Source organism: Sciurus vulgaris (assembly GCF_902686455.1).
Source record: "Sciurus vulgaris genome assembly, chromosome: 3".
NCBI lineage: Eukaryota > Metazoa > Chordata > Mammalia > Rodentia > Sciuridae > Sciurus > Sciurus vulgaris.
The window spans coordinates 16,483,248-16,504,730 of NC_136463.1; the positions used below are offsets into that span (position 1 = coordinate 16,483,248).

Sequence of the window (21,483 nt, forward strand, 5' to 3'; positions counted from 1 at the left end):
TTTTTTATTCTGAGACAGGGTCTCGCTAAATTGCTCAGGGTCTCACTAAGGTGCCCAAGCTGGCCTTCAACTTAATCATCCAGCTTCAGCCTCACTGAATTGTTAGAATTATAGTGTGTACCACCAGGCTTGAGAGATTTATTTTATCCTAATGTTTTTGTCTAGTTGAGCATCAAGGCAATACTAACCTCTTAAATGCTTTTTTAAATTCATGGAAAATTGTTATTATTAATTTCTTCCTTAAATGGCTGATAGAACCCTACAGTAAAGCCAGGTGTGTCTGGACTTTTCTTTGTGGAATGCCTTCATTACAAATTGGTTATTCAGATTTGTTTTTCTATATTACTTATTTCAACTCTTTACTATTTCTCTCCTTTATTTAAAACTGCTCTTTTTCTAGCTTCTTAAGGTAGAATCTTGCATCACTGATTTTAGACCTTTATTTTGAATCCATAAGATTCCCTTTAAGTCTGGGGTTATAGTTCAGTGGTGGAGTGCTTCCCTAGCATTTGTGAGGAACTGGATTTGATCTTCAGCACCACATAAAAATAAATAAATAAAATAAAGATATTGTGTCCATCTACCAAAAAAAAAAAAAAACCAAAAAAAAACCCTCTAAAGTACTGGTAGCTATATCCCACAAATTTTGATAATATTGTGTTTTCATTTTCATTCAATTCTAAATATTTTCTACTTTCCCTTGTGAATTTTTCTTTGAGGGCTGGTTAATGTGACTCAGTGGTAAGGTGCTTGTCTGGCAGATATGAGGGCCTGGGTCCCATCTCCAAGCCTGTTAAAAAAAATAAACAAAAAAACTTCTTGGACTCAAAGGTTATTTGGAAATATATTATTTCACTTCCAAATATTTGGAGATTTTCCAGATATCTTTTCCTTTTTGATTTCTAACAATTCCACTGTAGTCAGAGTAGTCTCTACATTATTTCAATTCTTTCAAATTGGTTGAAATGTATTTCATAGCTCAGCATATGGTCTATTGTGGTAAGTGTTCCATGAGCACTTGAAAAAATGTGGGCAGGGTGTTCTATAAATGTCCATTATGTACAGCCCATTGAGAGGATGGTCCAAATCTTCTATATCCTTACTGATTTTTTTTTTTTTTGCCTGCTTATTCTATCAATCACTGAGAGAAAATATTCCAATTTTTAACTGTGGATTTGCCTATTTCTCCTTTCAATTGTCAATTTTTGCTTTGCTCTATTATTGGATGCATTCATATTTAGGACTGCTGTGTCTTCTCAATGAATCAATCCTTCTTTCATGATTAAATGTGCTTCGTTGCCCCTAGTAACATTTTCCTTGTTCTGAGGTATTCTTTGTCTAGTTACAGATATAGTCATTTTAAGTTTTGAATATGAAATTAGTGTTTATGTGGATTTTTCCATTATTTTAAATTTATATTCATTTTATGTATACTTATAAATGTGAATAAAATACAATGAGTTTCTTATAGACAACATGTATTTGACTCTTGCCCTCTTTTTCTTTTTTGCAGTACTGAGGATTAAACCCAGGGATTCTACCACTGAGCTACATCCCCAGAACTTTTTATTTTTTTATTTTGAGACACAGTCTCACTAAATTGTCCAGGCTGGCTTCGAATTTGCAATCCTCCTGGCCCTAGCCTACAGAGTAGCTGGGATTACACCACACCACACCTGCCTGACTCAATAAAATTTGGTTGAACTGCACTGCTGAAAAATGTAAATACTACTATTTCAACATAACCATTATGTCTCTATTCCTTCATCTATCCAGATACAAGTAGATCAAATAGCTTTTCAAAAGAATTTAATAGAATATTTTGTGTCTTATCCTAGGCTGCTCAATTATTACTTTAATGGAAACTGGATAAGTTAGTTTGATGATAGTAAATTGTCCTGATTTGAAAGTTAGATGCGACTGCTAAAGTTAATTAATGTAACAGAAGATAACCTGAACTGGACGCACCACCTCCTGAAATCAGTTGGCCCTTCATATTACATTTTAATTTTACAATTAATCTCTTTTAGTCCTCTAGACCTAGGCAAAACAGAACTAAATAAACACCAACTCTGGCAGCAATTTATGTGATAAAATCACATAGTTTACCCTTTATTAAAAGCAAAGTTATGAGTGCATACAAGTCACATACATTGGGCTGGGGTATAGCTCAGTTGGTAGAGTGCTTGCCTCGCACGCATAAAGCCTTGGGTTCAATCCCCAGCACAGCAAAAAAAAAAGTTACATATATTACAACAGATATCAGTACTTTGTTGTCTTTATGTGAGCAGCATTACCAGTCTTCAGAGGACTGACTATATGAGACAATATTGGATTTCAAAATAGAATTCTGGGGCTTCAGATGTGACTCAGTGGTGAAGTACTTGCCTAGCATGAGTAAGGCCCTAGGCTCAATCCCCAGCAAGAACAAAAAATAAAATAAGATAGAATTGTAGTACAGCAAATATAGATACTCAATTTCTATTATTACTCTAAAATAAACATATTCTTAGCCAGGCACAGTGGCACATGCCTGGAATCTCAGCAATTTAGGAGGATGAAGTAGGAAGATCCTAAGTTTGAGAGCAACTTAGGGAAACCCTGTCTCAAAACAAAAATAATAAAAAGGACTGGGAATGTAGCTCAGTGATAAATTACCCCTGGGTTCCACCCCCAGTACCAAAAAATAAAAATAAAAAATAAAACAAACATATTCTTTGGTAAAAATAAAAGTCTAAGCTACGTAATTCACCAAATTACATCTTAGTTCTTCAACTTACTGGGCCAATAATACTATCTGCATAACTATTTGCAATTTGAGTATTACTACTAGTTCATCTGTAAATGCTAACCAAATATCTAAGATTTCTAAGGTCTTTTAATTTATTTTTTCTAGGGACTGAACCCAGGGCCACTTTACCATTGAGCTACATACCCACTCCCTTTACTTTTTATTTTGAGACAGGCTCTCATTAAATTGCTGAGGGTCTTGCTAAATTGCTGAGGTTGGCCTCAGAGTTGTGATCTTCCTGCCTCAGCCTACTGAGTTGCTGGGATTACAGGCACATACCACTGCCCCAGACTGATTTCCAGGGCTTTTGCAGAAAGTGAACTAAAAGAGAAAAAGCCACAATTTTCTGGCCGTCCCTTGTCAATAAGCCCTGAGGGGAGGTCAAGCTTCAATAAAAGAAAATAGCTTAAACAAGGTGTGGTGGTGCCCACCCATAATCCCAGTAACTCAGGAGACTAAAGGAGAAGGACCACAAATTTGAGAACAGCCTCAGCAATTTAACAAGACCCCGTTCTCAAAATAATATATAAAAAGAGCTGGGATATAGCTTAGTGGTATAGCATCCCTGGGCTTAATCCTCAGTACCAGCAAAAAAATAACAGCAGAAGAACATAGTTGTCCGCCTTGGTGATGCACGCCTGTATTGCCAGCAGCTTGGGAGACTGAGGTAGGGGAATTCCAAGTTCAAGGCCAGCCTCAGCAATTTAGTGAGGCCCTGAGCAACTCAGCAAGACCTTGTCTCAAAATAAAAAATTAAGAAAAAAACAGGTGCTGAGGATATGGTTCAGTGGGTAAGTGCTCCTGAGTTTGATCCCTGGTACCAAAAAAAGAAAGAAAAAAAAAAAAAAAAAAAAAAAAACTAGAACAGTTTAAGATGATCTAGCAAGTCCACGTGTGTGTGTGTATGTGTGTGTGTGTGTTGGTGAGTACTAGAAACTGAACCAAGGAGCATTCTACCTCTCTACTTCTAAGCTACATCCCCACTCCGTTTTTTATTTTTTGGTATTAGGGATTGAATCCAAGGGTTTTTAACCACTGAGCCACATTCTCAGTACTTTTTTTTTTCCCCATACCCGGGATTGAATCAAAGGGTGCTTAGCCCCTAAGCCACATTCCCAGTTCTTTTTATTTTTTGAAACAGGGTTTCCCTGAGTTGCTTAGGGCCCTGCTATATTGCTGTAGCTGGCCTTGAACTTGAAATCCTCCTGTTTCAACCGCCTGAGTTGCTAGGTTTAAGGCATGTGCCACCATACCCAGCCAGAAAATGGTTCTTTACCCCAGTACTTTTTATTTTTTGAGACAGTGTTGTCTTGCTCCATTACTGAGGCTGGCCTCAAACATGTGATCCTCCTGCCTCAGCCTCCCAAGTCTCTGGGATTATAGGCATGTAACACCACACCATACCAAAAGGATTAAAGCAGGGGCTCGAGAGATAGTGTACATTCATGTTTATAGCAGCATTATTCACAATAATCAAAGGTGAAAGTAAGCCAGGCACAGTGGCACACACCTGTAATTTCAGTGGCTTGGGTTGAGGCAGGAGGCTCTCTAAATAAAATATAAAAAAGGGCTGGGGATGTGGTTCAGTGGTTAAGCACCCCTGGGTTCAATCCCCAGTACCAAGAAAAAAAAAAGGTGAAAGTAATCCAAGTGTCCATCAATAGATGGATAAATAAGATGTGGTATTTACTTACAATAGAATCTTAGACTTAAAAAGGAGAGCTTGGGATATATAGTTCAGATGGCAGAGTGCTTGCCTTGCATGCTCAAAGCCCTGGGTTCAATGTCCAGTACCACGAAAGAAAAAAAAAAAAAAGAAGAAATTCTGACACATACTTCAACATGGATAAGCCCTGATAATGTTATGCTAAATCAAATAAGGTAGTCACAAAAGGACAAATACTGTATTATTTCACTCCCATGAGGTAACTAGAGTAGTTGCACAGAGTCAGAAAAAGAATGGTGCAGAGAAATAAAGGATTCCAGTCCTGGATGCTCCTACTTAGAAAACACTATCGGATATAACCATTGTTACATGTACATAGTTTACTCAACACTAATATGTACAGAGTGGACAATCTTAAGTCCTTATTTGAAACCTCTAGTCTTCTAGATGTTTAGAAGTGCATAAAGTAAGTTAAAAGTAGAGTAGTAAATAAAACATTTTGTAGATTAAAATTTAACTAAAGAAAAGGAAGGAAGGAAGGAAGGAAGGAAGGAAGGAAGGAAGGAAGGAAGGAAGGAAGGAAACGAATGGCAGTTGCCAGGGGATGGAAATGAGGAGTTATTATTTAATGGGTATGGAGTTTCACTTTGGGAAAATGAAAAAGTTCTGGACATGAAAGACGGTTATAGTTGTACAATTATGTGACATATACTTAATGCCACTATATGTCTAAAAGGCAGGATGATCACAAGCTCAAGACCAGCCTCAGCAACTTAAAGAGGCCCTAAACAACTCAGCAAGATTCTGTCTCAAAATAAAAAATAAAAAGGGCTGGGGATGTAGCTCAGTGGTAAAGTACCCCTGGGTTCAATTCCCACTACTGGAAAAAAAAAAATTTGCTAAAATTAAGTAAATTTTATGTGTTGTATATTTTACAGTAATACATGGAGCTTCAGAGTATACTTAAGGGAACACTTCCTGCATGTATGGCATTTTTCCACTGTTCATCCTGCACAACATTCCCCAAAGTCTATATACATAGAAGGAATTAAAATGGCAGATTTTATTCTAAAGAGCTTTGTTCTTGAGGGTTTATATTTTAACACCACTACTTATTCTCTGATAGTATTTATTCCTAAATACAATTTTGGGATTTTAGCAGGGCATGGTGAAATGTACTTGAAAGATGTCAGCTAACTGGAAGGCTAAGGCAGAAGGATCAGGAATTCAAGACCAGCCTAGGCAATTTAGTGAGACCCTGCTCAAAATAAAATAAAAATGGGCTGTAAATGTAGTTCAGCGCTTCCTTAGCACTCTGCCACTGTGAGGTCCTGGGTTCAATCCCTAGTACTCCTCCCCAGCAAAATAGTCAAATTATGAAATAAGATTTCTTATGAAAGCCTATCAGAGCATAAACCTGACCAGGAGTAAGCAGCCAAAAGAGCAAATGATCCCATGACTAAAGCCCTACAGCCCCACACTTTGCTTTTAAAAGGCTACTACTGAATGAACCAAACAGAATCAGAGATGGGAAGGTGAATTCTTCCCCATCCTAAGTCACCAAGTACTCCAGAAAAGATAAATGTGCCTAAAGTTTTAAGAAAGGAATAGTAGGAACTAGAAAGAGCCAAATCTCTGGATTAGGGGAACAGGGTTTATCTATCTGTACTGTAAATGGTCAAACAGAATAACGTCAAGTTTTTAGCCATGGCTAACATACTATGAAGCAGATCCTACACCAATTCCATCCACCTAGTTGTAGTCAGAACAAGTGAAACCTACTACCATCAGGAGGGACCTGACAATTTGAGACCCACAGAGAAGAAGAAAGGGACCAACTAAGTTAAATCATTCCTAGACTCAGTTTTGAAATAGTGAATCACTGACTACCTAATTTGTTTTCCTTCTCTAGGACTTTTTTTAAAAATAAAATGTTAACAGATCTTTCAATTTAATTTTATTTAACTAAAAGTAAATAGGAAACAAGAAATAAAATAAATAACTGCAAATAGCAGGAATAATGTCAATGCTAATGCCAATCATATGGAAAGGAAGGAAATAGGTGAGAAGTAAAAATCACAAGAGGGAAAACTAGGTATGGATTTAAAAAAAATTTTTTTTTTAGTTGTAGACAGGCACAATACCTTCATTTTATTTATTTATTTTTATGTGGTGCTGAGGATAGAACCTAGTGCCTCACACATACTAGGCAAGCGCTCTACCTCTGAACCACAACAGCAGCCCTAGATATGGATTTTCTACCTACTGTGTCAAAGGAGTTCACACACATTTTGTACTTACATAATATTACTGACTGTAAAAACGCAAAATAAGGCTGAGCATGGTAGTGCATGTCTGTAATCCCAGCAGCTCAAGAGGCTGAGGCAGGAGGATCTCAAATTCAGAGCCAGCCTCAGCAAAAGTGAGGTGCTAAGCAAACCCTGTCAGTGAGACCCTGTCTCTAAATAAAATACACATTAGGGCTGGGGATGTGGCTCAGTGGTCAAGTGCCCCTGAGCTCAATCCACAAAACAAACCAACCCCAAAAAACAAACGAACATCCAAGACACCATTATGTCAATTTGAGGAGTTGTGTTGATTTAATTCTAAAGAAAAAGCTTTGAAACTGAGTTGAATTTAGGATGTGTAGGGGAGTAGGAAGAGAAATAAGCTCAAACCTAGAACCTGCCCCAAAGAATCTGAGGAAGCCATCCTATACCTCATTTAATAGTTTAATTAATTAATTACTTTTGGTAGTGGTGATTGAACCCAGAGGTATTTACCACTAAGCTACATCCTTAAACCCTTTTAATTTTTTATTTTGAGGCAGGGTCTTGCTAAATTGCTGAGACTTTGTTTTTTTTTTTTTTGAAAAGGAGGTCTGGGGTTTATAGCTCAGAGCACTTGCCTGATATGTATAAGGCCCCAGATTCAGCCCTAGTATCACAAAAAATAAGTTAATATATAAAAGTAGGAAACCCACAGGCTATAGCTCAGGATAAGAGTGACCAAGGACCCAGGAGCTCAGGAGGCTGAGGCAGGACAATTAAGAGTTCAAAGTCAGTCTCAGCAACTTAGTGAGGCCCTAAGCAACTCAGAGAGACTCTGTCTCTAAATAAAATATAACAAGAGCTGGGGATGTGGCTCAGTGATTAAGTAGCCCTGGGTTCAATCCCAGGTAACAAAAAAAGAGTGACCCAGGAATAAACCAGCTCTTATGGATAGTTTTATCCAGAGTAGACAAATTTAAAGGGAGAATAAAGGAAGAGGAAAATAGGTCAGAAGAAACTGACCTATACTACCAAGTTGTTATGGTTTGGATGTGAGGTGTCCCCCAAAAGCTCAAGTGTGAGACAATGCAAGAAGTTTCTGAGGAGACATGATTGGGTTGTGAGAGTATTAACCCAATCAGTGATTTAATCCCCTGATAGGAATTAACTGAGTGGTAACTGAGGTGGTTGGGTGTGGCTGGAGGAGGTGGGAATTGGGGTGTGGCTTTGGGTATTATCTGGCGAGTGGGCACTCTGCTTCCTGATGCTGTGAGCTCCTTCCCTCTGCCACACTCTTCTGCTATGCTGTTCCGCCTCACCTGGAGCCCTGAGGAATGGATTTGGCCTTCTATAAACTAATACCTCTGAAACGGTGAGCCCTCAAATAAACTTCCTCCTCTATAGTTGTGCTGGTCAGGTCATTTGGTCACAGCAGCAAAAGAGCTGACTAAAACACAAGTATAGGTCAACTGAATACTACCAAGTATTCAGACAAGGGGAAACAAAACACAGAAGACAGGGTTAAGAGGGAGAGAAAGAGCTGAAGTATAGCTCAGTGGCAAGACGTTTGTTTGGCTAACATTCAAGAAGCACTGGGTTTATCCTCAACACCATAACAATGAGAAGATATAGCACATATAAATGATGAGCCAAAGAAGAAGTAAGAATAAAGCAGAATATGAGAAGATAACAGAGAAAAGTCTTTAAAAATGGGCAAAGAAAGGACAGATGACCCTTGATAGATCAGCACTTAGACTAAAAATAAAAGGCAGTGTACTGGAAGACACAGGGCCCAGTTAACATGCTGACAGAAAATAACAGTTGAAATTTTTTTTTTCTTGCTGGGAGAGGGGGCTGGGGGGGACAATACTGTGGATTGAACTCCAGGGTGCTCAACAACCAAGTTACACTCCCAGCCCTTCCTACTATTATTATTTTTGAGACAAGGTTTTACTAAGTTGCCCAGGTTGGCCTCAAACTTAAGATCCTCCTGCTTCAGCCTCCCAAATCACTGGGGTTATAGGTGTGCCCACTGTACCCAGCCATTCTAGAATTTTAACAAAACACTACTGAGAATAAGGCCAAAGTAGTCAGGTGCAGACAGAGCACAACTATTCAGGAAATCCTAATTACTCAGGAGGCTGAGGCAAGAAAACTGCTTAAGTATAATAGGACTCCGGGCCAGCCTGGACTACACAGTGAAATGAAGGGGGGAAATTAAAAAATCAAGGCCAGGGGCTGGGGTCGTGGCTCAGGGGTGGGGCGCTTGCCTCACACATGTGAGGCAATGGGTTCGATCCTCAGCACCACATAAAATGAATAAATAAAATAAAGATATTGTGTCCACCTACAACTAAAAAAAATAAAATAAAAAATCAAGGCCAAAGCAAACATGTTTAAGCAGATAAAATGGAGAGATCATCACTGATAGACCCACAGAATCTATTCCAAAGGATATATTTCAGGCAAAGGAAAAAGTACCCACAAAAAAAATAAAGAACCAAGTAGCAAATATGTAGATCAATCTACCTGAATACTGCCTATATAAAATAGATTAAATAATAATCTGTGGACTGGCAAATAAATATATATATGCACATATACATACACACACGTGCACATAAAATATGAGTGTGTACATATACACGCAAATGGGATATACCTGGCTTTTTTTTTTTTTTTTTTTTTCCTTTTTCAAAACCATAAAACTTGCAGATGCAGTGGCACATGTCTGTAATCCCAGCTACTCAGGACGCTAAGGCAGAAGAATCCCAAATTTGAGGCCAGCCTGGACAACATAGTGAGACCCTGTCCCAAATTAAAAAAAAAGGGGGGGGTTGGGGATATAGCTCAATGGCAGAGCACCCCTGGATTCAATGCCCACTGCAGGTGGGGTGGGGGATCACGAAATTATACAACACAAAAAGTGAATTCTAATTTAACTACAGACTGTTATAGACTATAATTAATGTATCCATATTGGTTTATCAATTGTAACAAATACACCACACTAATAAGGCAATATGTTAATGAAGGAAAAATGGAAGCACAGTGGAATATCTAGGAACTCAGTACTGTCTCTACCTTGATTTTCTATAAACCTAAAATTATACTAAAAAATAAAGTCTGCTAAAAATACACACACTGAAATATAAAGCACCAGTAGTATGTGAGTTGGAAGAGAAATAGGTGAAGTTAATTCTACAAGACCCTTGACTGACAAAGAGGGCAACGGTATTGATTAACATCAACCTCTGATAAATTAAGGACACACGCTATCATTTCTGTAGTCATCAATAATAGAACAGAAAGGATATAAGACTTTGAAACTAGAAGAGGCAATGGGGAACCTTAAAGCAAAGGAATAACATACTATTGTTTTTAGAAACAACTGGTAGCTGGGCATGGTGGTGCACGCTTATAATTCCAGTCTAAGGCAAGAGGAACACAAGTTCAAGGCCAGCCTGGAAAACTTAGTGAGACACTGTCCCTAAAAAATAAAAAGGGTTGTGGGTGTAGCTCCACTGCAGAGCACCCCTGGGTTTAATCAACAGTACCACAAAAAAAGTAAAATAAATGACAACAGAAAATAAATATAATTCATAGAAGTTTAGAAAAAGATGAATTAGGTAGGAGAAACTGACTATCACAGTTATGAATGAGGAAGGTCTGGATTAAGGCAGTAGCAATTGTGGCAGAATTAACACACGAGAAATTCAGATTACACGAATTTCAGAGACGTGAAGCCAGGCATGGTGGTGAATGGCTGTGATCGCAGCTACTCAGAAGTCTGAGGCCAGAGGATCACAAGTTCAAGGACAGCCTTAGTAATCACAACTTACTGAGATACTGTCTCAAAATAAAAAATAGAAAGGGTTGAAAATGCAGCTCTGTGGTAAAGTCCCCAGTACTAAAATAAAAACATCAGTACAAGGCTGGACTATTTTTTAGCATTTGTTTACTGATCATTGCCTAGCATGTATTCCATATGAAATACTTAAAATAAAAAAATACATATAGGGCTGGAGTTGTAGCTCAGTGGTAGAGTGCTTGCCTACCATGTGTGACGCACTGGGTTCAACTTTCAGCACCACGTAAAAATAAATGAATAAAATAAAGGTCCATCAACATCTAAAAAATTTTTTTAAAAATACATATAAAATACTTAAACATTTTTAAAATAATAATAGCAATGGAGCCAGGTGCAATGGCACACACACATAATCCTAGTGACTTGGGAGATTGAGGCAGGAGGATCGCAGGTTCAAGGCCAGTCTCAGTAACTCAAGTGAAACCCCGTCGCAAAATCTAAATGGCATTGCAAGCTAACACCAGATATCTAGTAGGGATTAAACCCAGGGCTTAGCACATGTTAGGCAAGTTCTCCTACCCCTAAACATGCACATTACTAGCTTAAATATACATTCTTTTGAGAGTCTTTTTTTTTTTTTTTTTTTTGTACCAGGAATTAACCCCAGGGATGCTTAACCAGAGCTACATTCCCAAACCTTTTTATTTTTTATTTGAGATAGGGTCTCACTAAGTGGCTCAGGGTCACACTAATTTGCCGAGGCTGATTTTGAACTTGCAATACTTCTACTTCTGCCTTCCAGGTCATTGGGATTATAGGCATGTGCCACTACACCTGGCCTTTTGCCAGTCTTTTGAGGGCCTTTTGAGTTATAGGTCCAGCAATTGTAGTCTTACACAAACCACACTTATAACACATTATCTAAAATTTCCAGTTTCAATATCTTTAAAAAGTAAAGTGAGAACTTAAAAAATATTATTAAAGATCTAAATGAAATAGTCAAATAAAAAATTAAATTACAAAGGACTGTGGGCCGGGTGCAGTGGCACTTGCCTGTAATCCCAGTGGCTTGGGAGGCTGAGGCAGGAGGATCACAAGTTCAAAGTCAGCCTCAGCAAAAAGTGAGGCGCTAAGCAACTCAGTGAGACCCTGTCTCTAAATAAAATACAAAAAAATAGGTCTAGGAATGTGGCTCAGTGGCGGAGTACCCCAGAATTCAATCCTCAATACCCGCCGCCCTCCAAAAAGGGCTGTGGATGTAGCTCAAGTGTAAACCCCCTGCATTCTATTCCCTGTCCCTTAAAAATAAATAAGTAAATAAAATAAAGGGTTGGGGATGCAGCTCAGTGGTAGGGCTCCCATGGGCTCAGTCTCTAGTAAAAGAAAAAACACACACACACATACACACACACCTAAATTTAACTTCTTATTGCTTCTGCTGCTCCTGGGACAGTACCTAGCTCATAGCAAGTTCTACAACTAATTTATTCAATGAAGTACAGGTAATAGTACATGCAAGGTTGGGATTCCATCCACTTCAGTCTTCGATATCACAGAGACTACCTATACTTAAATTTCCAAAATGGAACAGAGTAAGGAATATAAACTGTAACAGATCCTGATTGAAAACATATGAATACAAAATGTAGACAGTTTCACATTACCAAAGGTGGATTATCCAGTGCTTAAAGGATGAGATCTTATAAAAGAAGTAGGATAGCTCAAATATCAGGCCAATAAGAAATGAAGTATGTTCACAACCCAATTTAATCTTATCACGTCAAAACTGCTAAGAGGAGTGGGTATAGTGATGCTGTAATCCCAGCAACTCAGGAAGCTGGGGCAAGAGGATTGCAAGTCTGAACCCAGCCTGGGCAACTTAGGGAGACCCTGTCTAAAAATTAAAAATAAAAAAGGCTGGGGCTGGGGATATAGCTCAGTGGTAGAGTGCTTGCCTTGCAGGCACAAGGGCCTATGTTCAATCCCCAGAACTACACATAAAAAAAAGTAAATAAATAAAAATAGAAAAAAAAAAAAGAGGCTGGAGATGTAGCTCAGCAATGTAGCACCCTTGGACTCAATCCCTGGTACTGCCACAACACAAAATCCAACTGCTAAGAGGATGGTTCCTGGTTCTCCTAAAAAGTGGCAGCTAGAGTAAGAAAAGAACCTGCCAAAGGCATCTCAATGTATATTAGGCTTCTTTCCCATCCTCAACCACAACAGAAAATATCAACATTTTAAACAAAAACCAAAGCCCCACAGAAATGAATTTTTGGTTTGCTGGTTATTATGAAATAAACATGCCAATATAAAGAGAAATTAAATGTATATAAACGTACTATACAAGAAAATAAAAACTTGCAAACAAAAACCTACATACATGTAATAAGCATCTTAAATATAAATAACAAAGTGATGGTCTGGCCATTTCGTTTTAGCCTAAGTTTTGTGAAGTACTTGTAAGTTTAAAAAACTTGGTGCATTATGACACAAGATCTACAATAACCGGGAAGTTCAAAGACTGCAGCTACTTATAAGACTCTTGCCCTTGTCCACTAGGAAAGAATCCACAGTGGCACTGCCTTTCTTCCTTCTATGGACATCAAAAAGTACTGAAAATGTTACGAATAGTTAGGAGAAACTTAAAAGAGACAGTCCATGAGGCTGCACCAGTCCCACTAGATGGCGCCATCACAGGCAAGTCACTCTGCTCTCCCATTTGCAACAGCAAGAGCTGAAATCTCTCTTGATCTGAAAGCTCCCCAGTACCAAAAAAAACCTAAAAAACAAAAAAAAACTAAACAAAACTTAAAGCTGTCATCTACAGTGATATACTCATTGGGAAATTATGATCCATAACAATGAATTCAAAGTCTAAAGGAAGAGTTTCCTCCAGTCCCTTTACCTCCCAGCCCCATTTCTAATCAATGATCTGAGAAGTAGGTTTCGCAGGCAACAGAAATCATATAAAACCGATATTCTTGCTGGGCGTGGTGGCACATGCCTATAATCCCAGCAGCTCAGGACAAGTTCAAAGCCAGTCTCAGCAAAAGTGAGGTGCTAATAAGCAACTCAGTGGGCTGGGGATATAGCTCAGTTGGTAGAGTGCTTGCCTTATAAGCACAAGGCCCTGGGTTCAAGCCCCAGTACCACGATTAAAAAAAAAAAAAAAAAAAAAAAATAAGCAACTCAGTGAGACCCTGTCTCTAAATAAAATACAAAAAAAAGGACTGCGGATGTAACTCAATGGTCTAGTACCCCTGAGTTCAATCCCTGGTACACCATCCCCCTAAAAAGTGGATATTTTCTTTACCTTATTCTGCAAACAACAGAATAGCACTTTTTTTTCCAAGTTTCTTTGTTCTGGAAAACAATACTCTCCTGCTAGTCCCTGAATAACATTTACTGTAATAAATACACTTACCATGACTTGAACATCAAAATAATATACATTAATAGAATAAAATTAATGGAATAAAAACAAAAGGACAGGGGCTGGGGTTGTGGCTCAGTGGTAGAGCACTTGCCTAGCATGTGTGAAGCACTGGGTTCAATCCTCAGCACCACATATAAATAAATAAAATAAAGGTCCATCGACAACTAAAAAAAAATTAAAAACAAAACAAAACAAAACAAAACAAAAAAAACCAGGACAAAGAGGAACTTAGCTCTCCACAGAGAACTTCTTTCTCTTTATGTTAAAGGTAGAACTTCTTATTAAACAGGTTACTGCTTTCAAGTTTTCTGACACCAGTTCCATGATTCTAAGTTGGGTCTAAGCAGCAAATTCAGAATACTCTCATTTCCATCACGTATGCCCTACTCCATGAAAAGTATTCTTGGATATAGCCACCTGGAGTCTAAAAGCAGAAAGAAAGAAAAACATCCGAACAAAGACCACTGAGGGCTAGGGTTGTAGCTCAGTGCTAGAGAGCTTGCCCAGCACATGTGAGACCCTGGGTTCGATCCTCCTCAGCACCACATAGAAAGAAATAAGTTAAACAAAGGTATTGTGTCCATCTACAACTAAAAAATATTAAAAAAAAAAAAAAAAAAAGACCAATGAGTTTAAACTACAGAGAAGTTGAACACAAATTTACTAATTTACTCAATAGGAAACCAACCATCTGAACAGACAGATTTGGAAATAAGCCTTATGCTCAAGTCCCCCATTAAAGGACACATCAAAGGTCATCAATAAATAATAATCAATTGAACCATGGATCAATTTAATACCCAAATAAACACATTTCTATCTGAAGCTACCTCACCTTGGTCAGAGAATTTATGTCTGTCTACATGAACTTTGAAATACAACACCCAAGAGTAGCAACTCCAAAGTGCCACCAAAAATCAGTTATTTAATTAAAGTGGCCAAAGAAACCAAAAATGTATAACAAATCCTGGGTTCCTAAGCACTGTGTCACAGCTCTAATACAGCTCTCATCACAGTATCATCACTGACTGGCTCTTTCTCTTTGCACAATGCTTAGAGTACTGTAGGCACTCAATATCTCCTGAATAAACAAAAACTATAAGCTTATCCTAGCTCACCAAAATTGTGTGACCCATCAAAGAAGTTATGTTTTCCAACTATGAACCTTAACATTCACCTCCTCAAAGAAGCAACAAACCAAAGCAAGAAACCTAGGTTACCATGAGACATGAAATTTCTTGGAAAACACAGAAAGAAATGTATTCTATTGGTTAAAGATCAAAAAATTACATATTAACATGTCTCAAGTCCAAATAATCTGACAATCATGGGTCAATGAAGTTTTTAAATAAAGCATCATATATACTTTATATATTTATATACTTTTATACACACACACACACACACACACACACACACACATAAAATCATCCCATGGGAGAAGAGGAGTAGACTAGCAAGAATATAAGGATGTACAAGAAGACAAAGCATTGCTTAACCTCTCACCTGTCCATTAATGGGGGCTTGATCTTATTTTATACTCCCACAAGAAAAGCTAAAAACAATGAACAAGAAGGAAAATAAGAGGAGAGGAGAAGACAGTCTGAGGTGCAACCAGGAGGAATCTACTAAGCTGCAGAACTGAACTGAAAGATTTCACAGAGCCAAATTCTTCAATTCTATACCACATAAACCCAACCAATTCAGTGTAATGAAGTTAGGCAATGCCTTGTAATTAATATTTTTTTTTCCAAGTGACTGAGAATGTTTAATAAAATGTGACATAGATTCTAGATACACATTCTAATAGTACTCTTGCAACAAGCCCTTCAAGAAACCTCTCCTGTATTCAAAGGGGGAAATAAGCATATACTCCCATATAGATCAACTTCAAATACACTATTGGAAAGATTGGCCGAATTTAAAAGTTCATTGGAATCATGAGACAAATTTCCTCTGTAATCCATCAGTATGTTTCATCCAAACTGCTCTTAATCACTTTTTAAATGTGTTTAAATTAGACTACCAATAGTGTTCATTATCATCATTTTACTCACCTTACTAACACCAACTCCAGTAAACCTGGCCTCTAATAATTCCTGCCGTCGTGGGTCCAGGCTATGCAATTCTTCCATCATTTCTACTGAAAAAGAAAAAACAGGCTATAAAACCATGAACACTAAAATGTGAGGAACAAGTTTTATTTATAACAAAATTCACATCAGTTATTTTACTGAATAGTCACACACAGATTTAACCTCAAAAAATTAGAGCATAAGAGTATTAACTATAATGCACTGCACCAAATAATTATTTGATATTACCAATATATTCAAAGTTCTACAGCAGCTTGGAAGTCCTTGTCTATGGAGGCAACTTACTCTTAACCCAAAAAGAAAAACTTCAAATCCTTCATACAACGTCTGTAAAAGTAGTACAGAGGGAAAAAACAAACATGGATGAGCTTGCAAAAAGAAATTTCCTTCTATCAACCCTTGAATCTTTGAATTCTAGTTAAGTACTTTCAGATATTTCTTTCCCAAACATGCAGGAACTAGTTCTTAAATTAAAAATGTGAATCACTAATAATTTCAAAAGAATATGGCATGAATCAGAAGCTACAAATTACTTCAAATAACACTATTATGGAGCTCCTTTCTCTGAAGAGCTCACAGTACCTCATGAAAACTGAATTATTTTAAATTTAATAGACAACTATGGTAAAACCCTCAACTTGCATTCACTCAGTAAATTAATATAGTTCCATAACAATTTCTTTACAAAATCTTTTTCTGACCACTCCCTGAAGCAATAGGTTTCTCTTCACTCTGGACATTTGCTTTTAGCACTCCTTCCAAGCAGGGAGGGGCAGGACACCATTTTTAAACTCCTTCCTTGACCAATTAATGCACAGGCTCCTTTGAACAAATGTGTCCATCCTTTGCAAGAGATCAACTCTTACACGATGCACCGAAAATCTTTAAAATTAAAAATGGGAAAGGAGTATGTTATCACTACATGGAACCCCTTCAAACATACTATTAAGCTGTTATTAGAATGACTGGTGTGATTTTAAAGTTCACTGAAAACATGAATCAAACAGTCCCCTCTGCAATCTCACAACTCCACAATTTCCAGTAACAACCCTACAAGTCCTCCAGTTTCGTTTCCCTTCCTGGATTGAAAGCCTGGGGCAAAGGGGAATGAAAGGATGACAAGTTAAAGTTTCACCCACACATACAAGTGCAGGTTAGAGAAGGAATTAGGAAATTCTCACAAGGGTAGAAAACCATCTTTTTAAAAAAGAAAGACGGAGACTGAGTTTTCCCTAAGTAGGTAAGTGCCCTTCCCTGCGTCTCGCCTGGCCCTAATGGGGTCGGAATCGCAGAGGTTGCAGTCTTCTCCCCAACCCCAAGGTCTCTCCAACATTTCCCAAACCTCCATCCCCAGGCCTGGCCCAGAAAATGACGCCCCAGCGGTTATTCCATTTAATGTCAACTCATGTTAAGGAAATATCCACTCCGACTCATTCCATGGGGGCATTGGACAGGGACCCTCCCTGCAGCCCACAGCCGGGAAGCAGAACCGATGGGGCCTGGTCCCGGCGCCCCTCACTGGCTCCAAACTTTCCCCAACTCCAAGCCCACCTGTCACGGAGGGAGGGAGGGCCGGCTCTCGGGGGCGCCTGGGAGACTGCCGAGGCCTCCAGCTGCCGAGGCGCCCCCTCTCTCGGCCGGCCGCTGGCCCCACTCCCAGGCCTGGGCCTGCCCCATCTTCGGCCCGGCCCCTCGGCGACCCGCAGCCCTCGGGGAGCCCCTCCCGCCTCAGCGCGGAGGAGATGCGGCCCGGCGCCGGCCCCGGGGTGGGCCCGGGTCGCAGCCTCGTCAGGCCGAGGGGGTCTCCCGGACGGTTAATGCCACAGGCCGGGCGCCCTCCCCCGCCCGGGGCTCAGCCTCTCACCTGCCGCCGCCGCCGCCGCCGCCGCCGCTCCACGCTTCTCCCGGGAGGGGCCCCGACCCGACCCGGCTGCGGCCGCTCCGCTCTCCCCCTGGGCAGGCCCGGGGCGGAGCCGGGGCCTCTCCTAAGCGCCGCAACCCCCCGCCCGGGCAGCCGCCGCTGGCGCCCGGCTCCACGAGAGGGCGGGCGGGGGAGGGGGGCCGCGGAGGCCGCAGATCCCCGGGCTCGCGTACAGAGCTAGGCGCCTGACGCGGGCCCGGGCCTGGGCGGCCGCGGGGGGCGCGGGACCGGCCTCCTGGCGCCGGACAAAGGCCAAGGGAGGCGCAGGAGGGCCCAGGCCGGGCCGGGAGGTGGGGGCCCTCTCGGCTGGGGGCCACTCGGGTGCGGCGCGGAGGGCGGGGGGGTCGGAACCGCTGGTGCCCAGGGCCCGCCTCCGGCCCCTTAATCCGGATCGGTTCGGTCCGGATTAGTAGTGATCGGTGTAAACACACTAGTGAAAGCGCGTGTTTCCTCGCGAGATTTGCACGGCTGGGAGGCAGGGGGGGTCCTGGGGGGGTGGGGGAAGCGCCGACAGTGGGGGAGGAGGGGGAGGGAACGAGAAAGGTGGGGGGGTCCCCGCTGCCCCGGCGCCCCGCCTCCTCCAATCAGCGGCCGGGCTGGCGGGCAGGGGTTAACCAGGGGACCCCGCGCCGGCGGAGGAGGCCGCGCCTGGCCCGGCGGCTGAGGGCGGGCGACGGGCGGCGCCGGCAGACCGACCGCGACGCGAGGGGCGGTCGGGCGGCCCCCGGGCGCCCCGCGGCCGTCCGGCCCGAGTCCAAGACCCGGAGCTCCCACCGCTGTCTTTGTGTAACCGGCTCCGGAGCGCTGAGGAGCTTCGTCGCCGGGCCGGGCCCGCGCCCGCCTAATCCCAAGGTCTGCACAAGTTTGGGTGAGAAGTGGGGTTGCTCTGCCCAGGGATGAATTTGAGAGGAAGAAAGCCCATGAGCCGGCGGACCCTAAGCGGACTTCCAGGAGACGCCCCGCTAGTGAGTTCGCTGTGCCCACCGTGTTCCCTCGCTGGCCCGCCACTCTCCAACGCTATGGTCCCGCTCCCAGACCCCCAACCGGACGCCCCGGAAGGCGGGCCGCACTTTCCCTCCGCATACCTGGTGGGCACGGCGTCCCCGGGGACAAAAGGTGCCTTGGGATCAGTGCGGAGCCCCCACCAGGATGCTGCCCTCCGGAGGCGGGCCATGGCCCCCAGGAGACACTCTCTCCAGCACCCAGGGGGAGGTTCCATTTCAACCTCGGATTAAATACGTAGCCCTCAGGATACTTGGGGAGGGGGATCTGAGAGTAGGTGCTTGGATGGAAAAACAGTGTCTCCAGAGGAATGAGGAGTGTAAAAGGGTGAGTTTTTATGCCCAAGCAGGGCTTCCTGATGGGGAAAGGGCTCCCCCTCCGACCCGCAGCACCGGAGGAAAAAAATCCACTTTCTTCACTGATTTCCATGAGCCAAAACACTGACTTCAATGCGCCTACCCAACATTTTGTTTTCCTCTGACGCTTCCTTGACCAGATGACTGACAGACTACCAACACATCACAAGGGGCAAGTTCAGTCCGTGAACAACAGCCTTGAACTTTTCCAGGGCTAGACAACTACTCTAAGTGGAGTTTCTGCGCTTATTTCTTCTTTACTCCTAATTCTTCCATATATTAAGAGGAAACAGACTTGAGGAATGGAGAAAGAATGGCAGTTTACTTTTTGTTAGTTTTCCAGCCTTCTAAACTCTTGGGGCAAACTCAAGCCCTATGGAAAAACTCAAACCAGGAGTCATCTTCCTTGTTGTTCCAGACTACTTGGAAAGTGGCATACAAATATTTCTGATAACTCTGAAAAAGAGAGGGAGAAAATCAGCTGCAGAGGTTGGGGGAAAGGGCAAGGTGAAGGATTGTCATGAGTGCAAGCTCTGCCTAATGGAGCAGGAGAAGAAGCAGGGATAATATGGTGGACCTGCTTCCCACTGCAGCACCAAAGGAAAGCAAATGAGGCAAGCCCTTGCATTACAGCCAATGATCGAGAAGGTAACTCCTTAAAATGACACTGGACGGTCATATGTTAGAGAAGATCATAAGAAAAGAACATAGCTTGGCAAAGTGGTGTATGCAGGTAATTCCTGCTACTTGGGAGGCTGAGGCAGGATTGTAAGTTGGAGGCCAGTCTAAGCAATTTACCAAGACCCTGCCTCAAAAATAAGATAAAAAGTAAAGGTCTTGGTATGTAGTTAAGTGGGAGAGTGCCTGCCTGGAATGTACAAGCCCTGATTTCAGTCCTCAGCACTGCAATTAAAAAAAAAAAATGGCAAGCTAACACTGGACAGTTTGGAACTGAGTATCCAGCCCAGCTCTTCATAGAGGCTTCATGGACCTATTACCTAACCTTTTCAACTCACCAACCTCATGTGAAGGAGGGATTGGAGCTAGAGGATCTCCAGAGTCCTCTCCAAGTAGAAAAGTCCACTATTCCGTTTTTTAAAAGTAATTCTATAAGTGATCTTTGGAACATGGAGATGAGATTTTTACTTTCACTTTTCCCTAGTTCATTTTTCTCCACAAGTCAAAGAACTTATACCATCATAAGTCTACTTTCAACCCCACTCTAGGCTTAACATCACCCCAAAAAAAGCTGCTTGGGAGAATTTTTAATGAGTGCTTACCACAGAGATTGGGAACTTCCATGTATTAAGTATCCATGTATTCAGCATCATATAAATGGAAATATCAACAGAAAGACAAAAGAATATAGACAATGGAGCTCACTCATTCCCAGAGAAAATGGGATATTGTCAAAACAAATTCTGTTGTCACACGGTTCTTTATATTTTTACCTTGGGCTCATGAATCAACTTGTTTAAAGTGTTTGGTCATATGGCAACTTCATGAGAATCAACCTTTTGGAATGGCAAATGGTGGCATGCCCCTGTGCAAAGGCCCAGTTCCCATCAGCTGTGGAAGACTAAAACGTGGAACTAGAAAATGTTCATGTTGGCTATCAGGTCCTTCCAACCTTCAGGGCAGTGAATGGAACATCCTCCAGATTCATGTTCACAGTCACAGGGAACCACAGAGGGATATCCTCTGACTAATTTGGGTGTATTCTCTACATTTCAATAGAGTACTAATGCATCAAGGGTTGGGGTTGCAGCTTAATGGTAGGGCTCTTGCCTCATGTGCACAGACCCTGGGTTCAATCCCTAGTACTAGGAGAAAAAAAAAAAAAGCATAAGAGGAAGTAAAAGTTACATGGGTGAAGGAGAAGGAACTTTGGATTAAATTTAAGCAGAATTTTTTTTTTTTTTTTTCTTTGCAATTCTGGGGATTGAACCCAGGGTCAATCTCTACCACAGCTACATCCCCAGCACTTTTTATTTTGAGGCAAGGATTCACTAAATTGCCAAGGCTGGCCTTAAACTTGTGGTCCTTCTTCAGACTCCTTAGTTACTGGGATTACAGGTGCGCACCACCACACCCAGCTGCACTACTTAGATCCTGTAATATGTAATGCGTC

At 41.4% G+C, this 21,483-nt stretch overlaps 1 protein-coding gene across 1 annotated transcript in view; it reads right to left on the reverse strand.

The window, feature by feature from the left end:
• The window catches only part of TLK2 (tousled like kinase 2), a 111,459-nt gene extending 93,694 nt beyond the window's left edge, over window positions 1-17,765 (reverse strand). Inside the window, 3 exon segments of the mRNA XM_079134982.1 lie at window positions 16,035-16,120; window positions 17,625-17,702; window positions 17,705-17,765. Coding sequence (XP_078991108.1) covers window positions 16,035-16,120; window positions 17,625-17,702; window positions 17,705-17,750 — 210 coding nt within the window. The 5' untranslated portion in view covers window positions 17,751-17,765.
• Window positions 17,766-21,483: the final 3,718 nt, after the last annotated feature.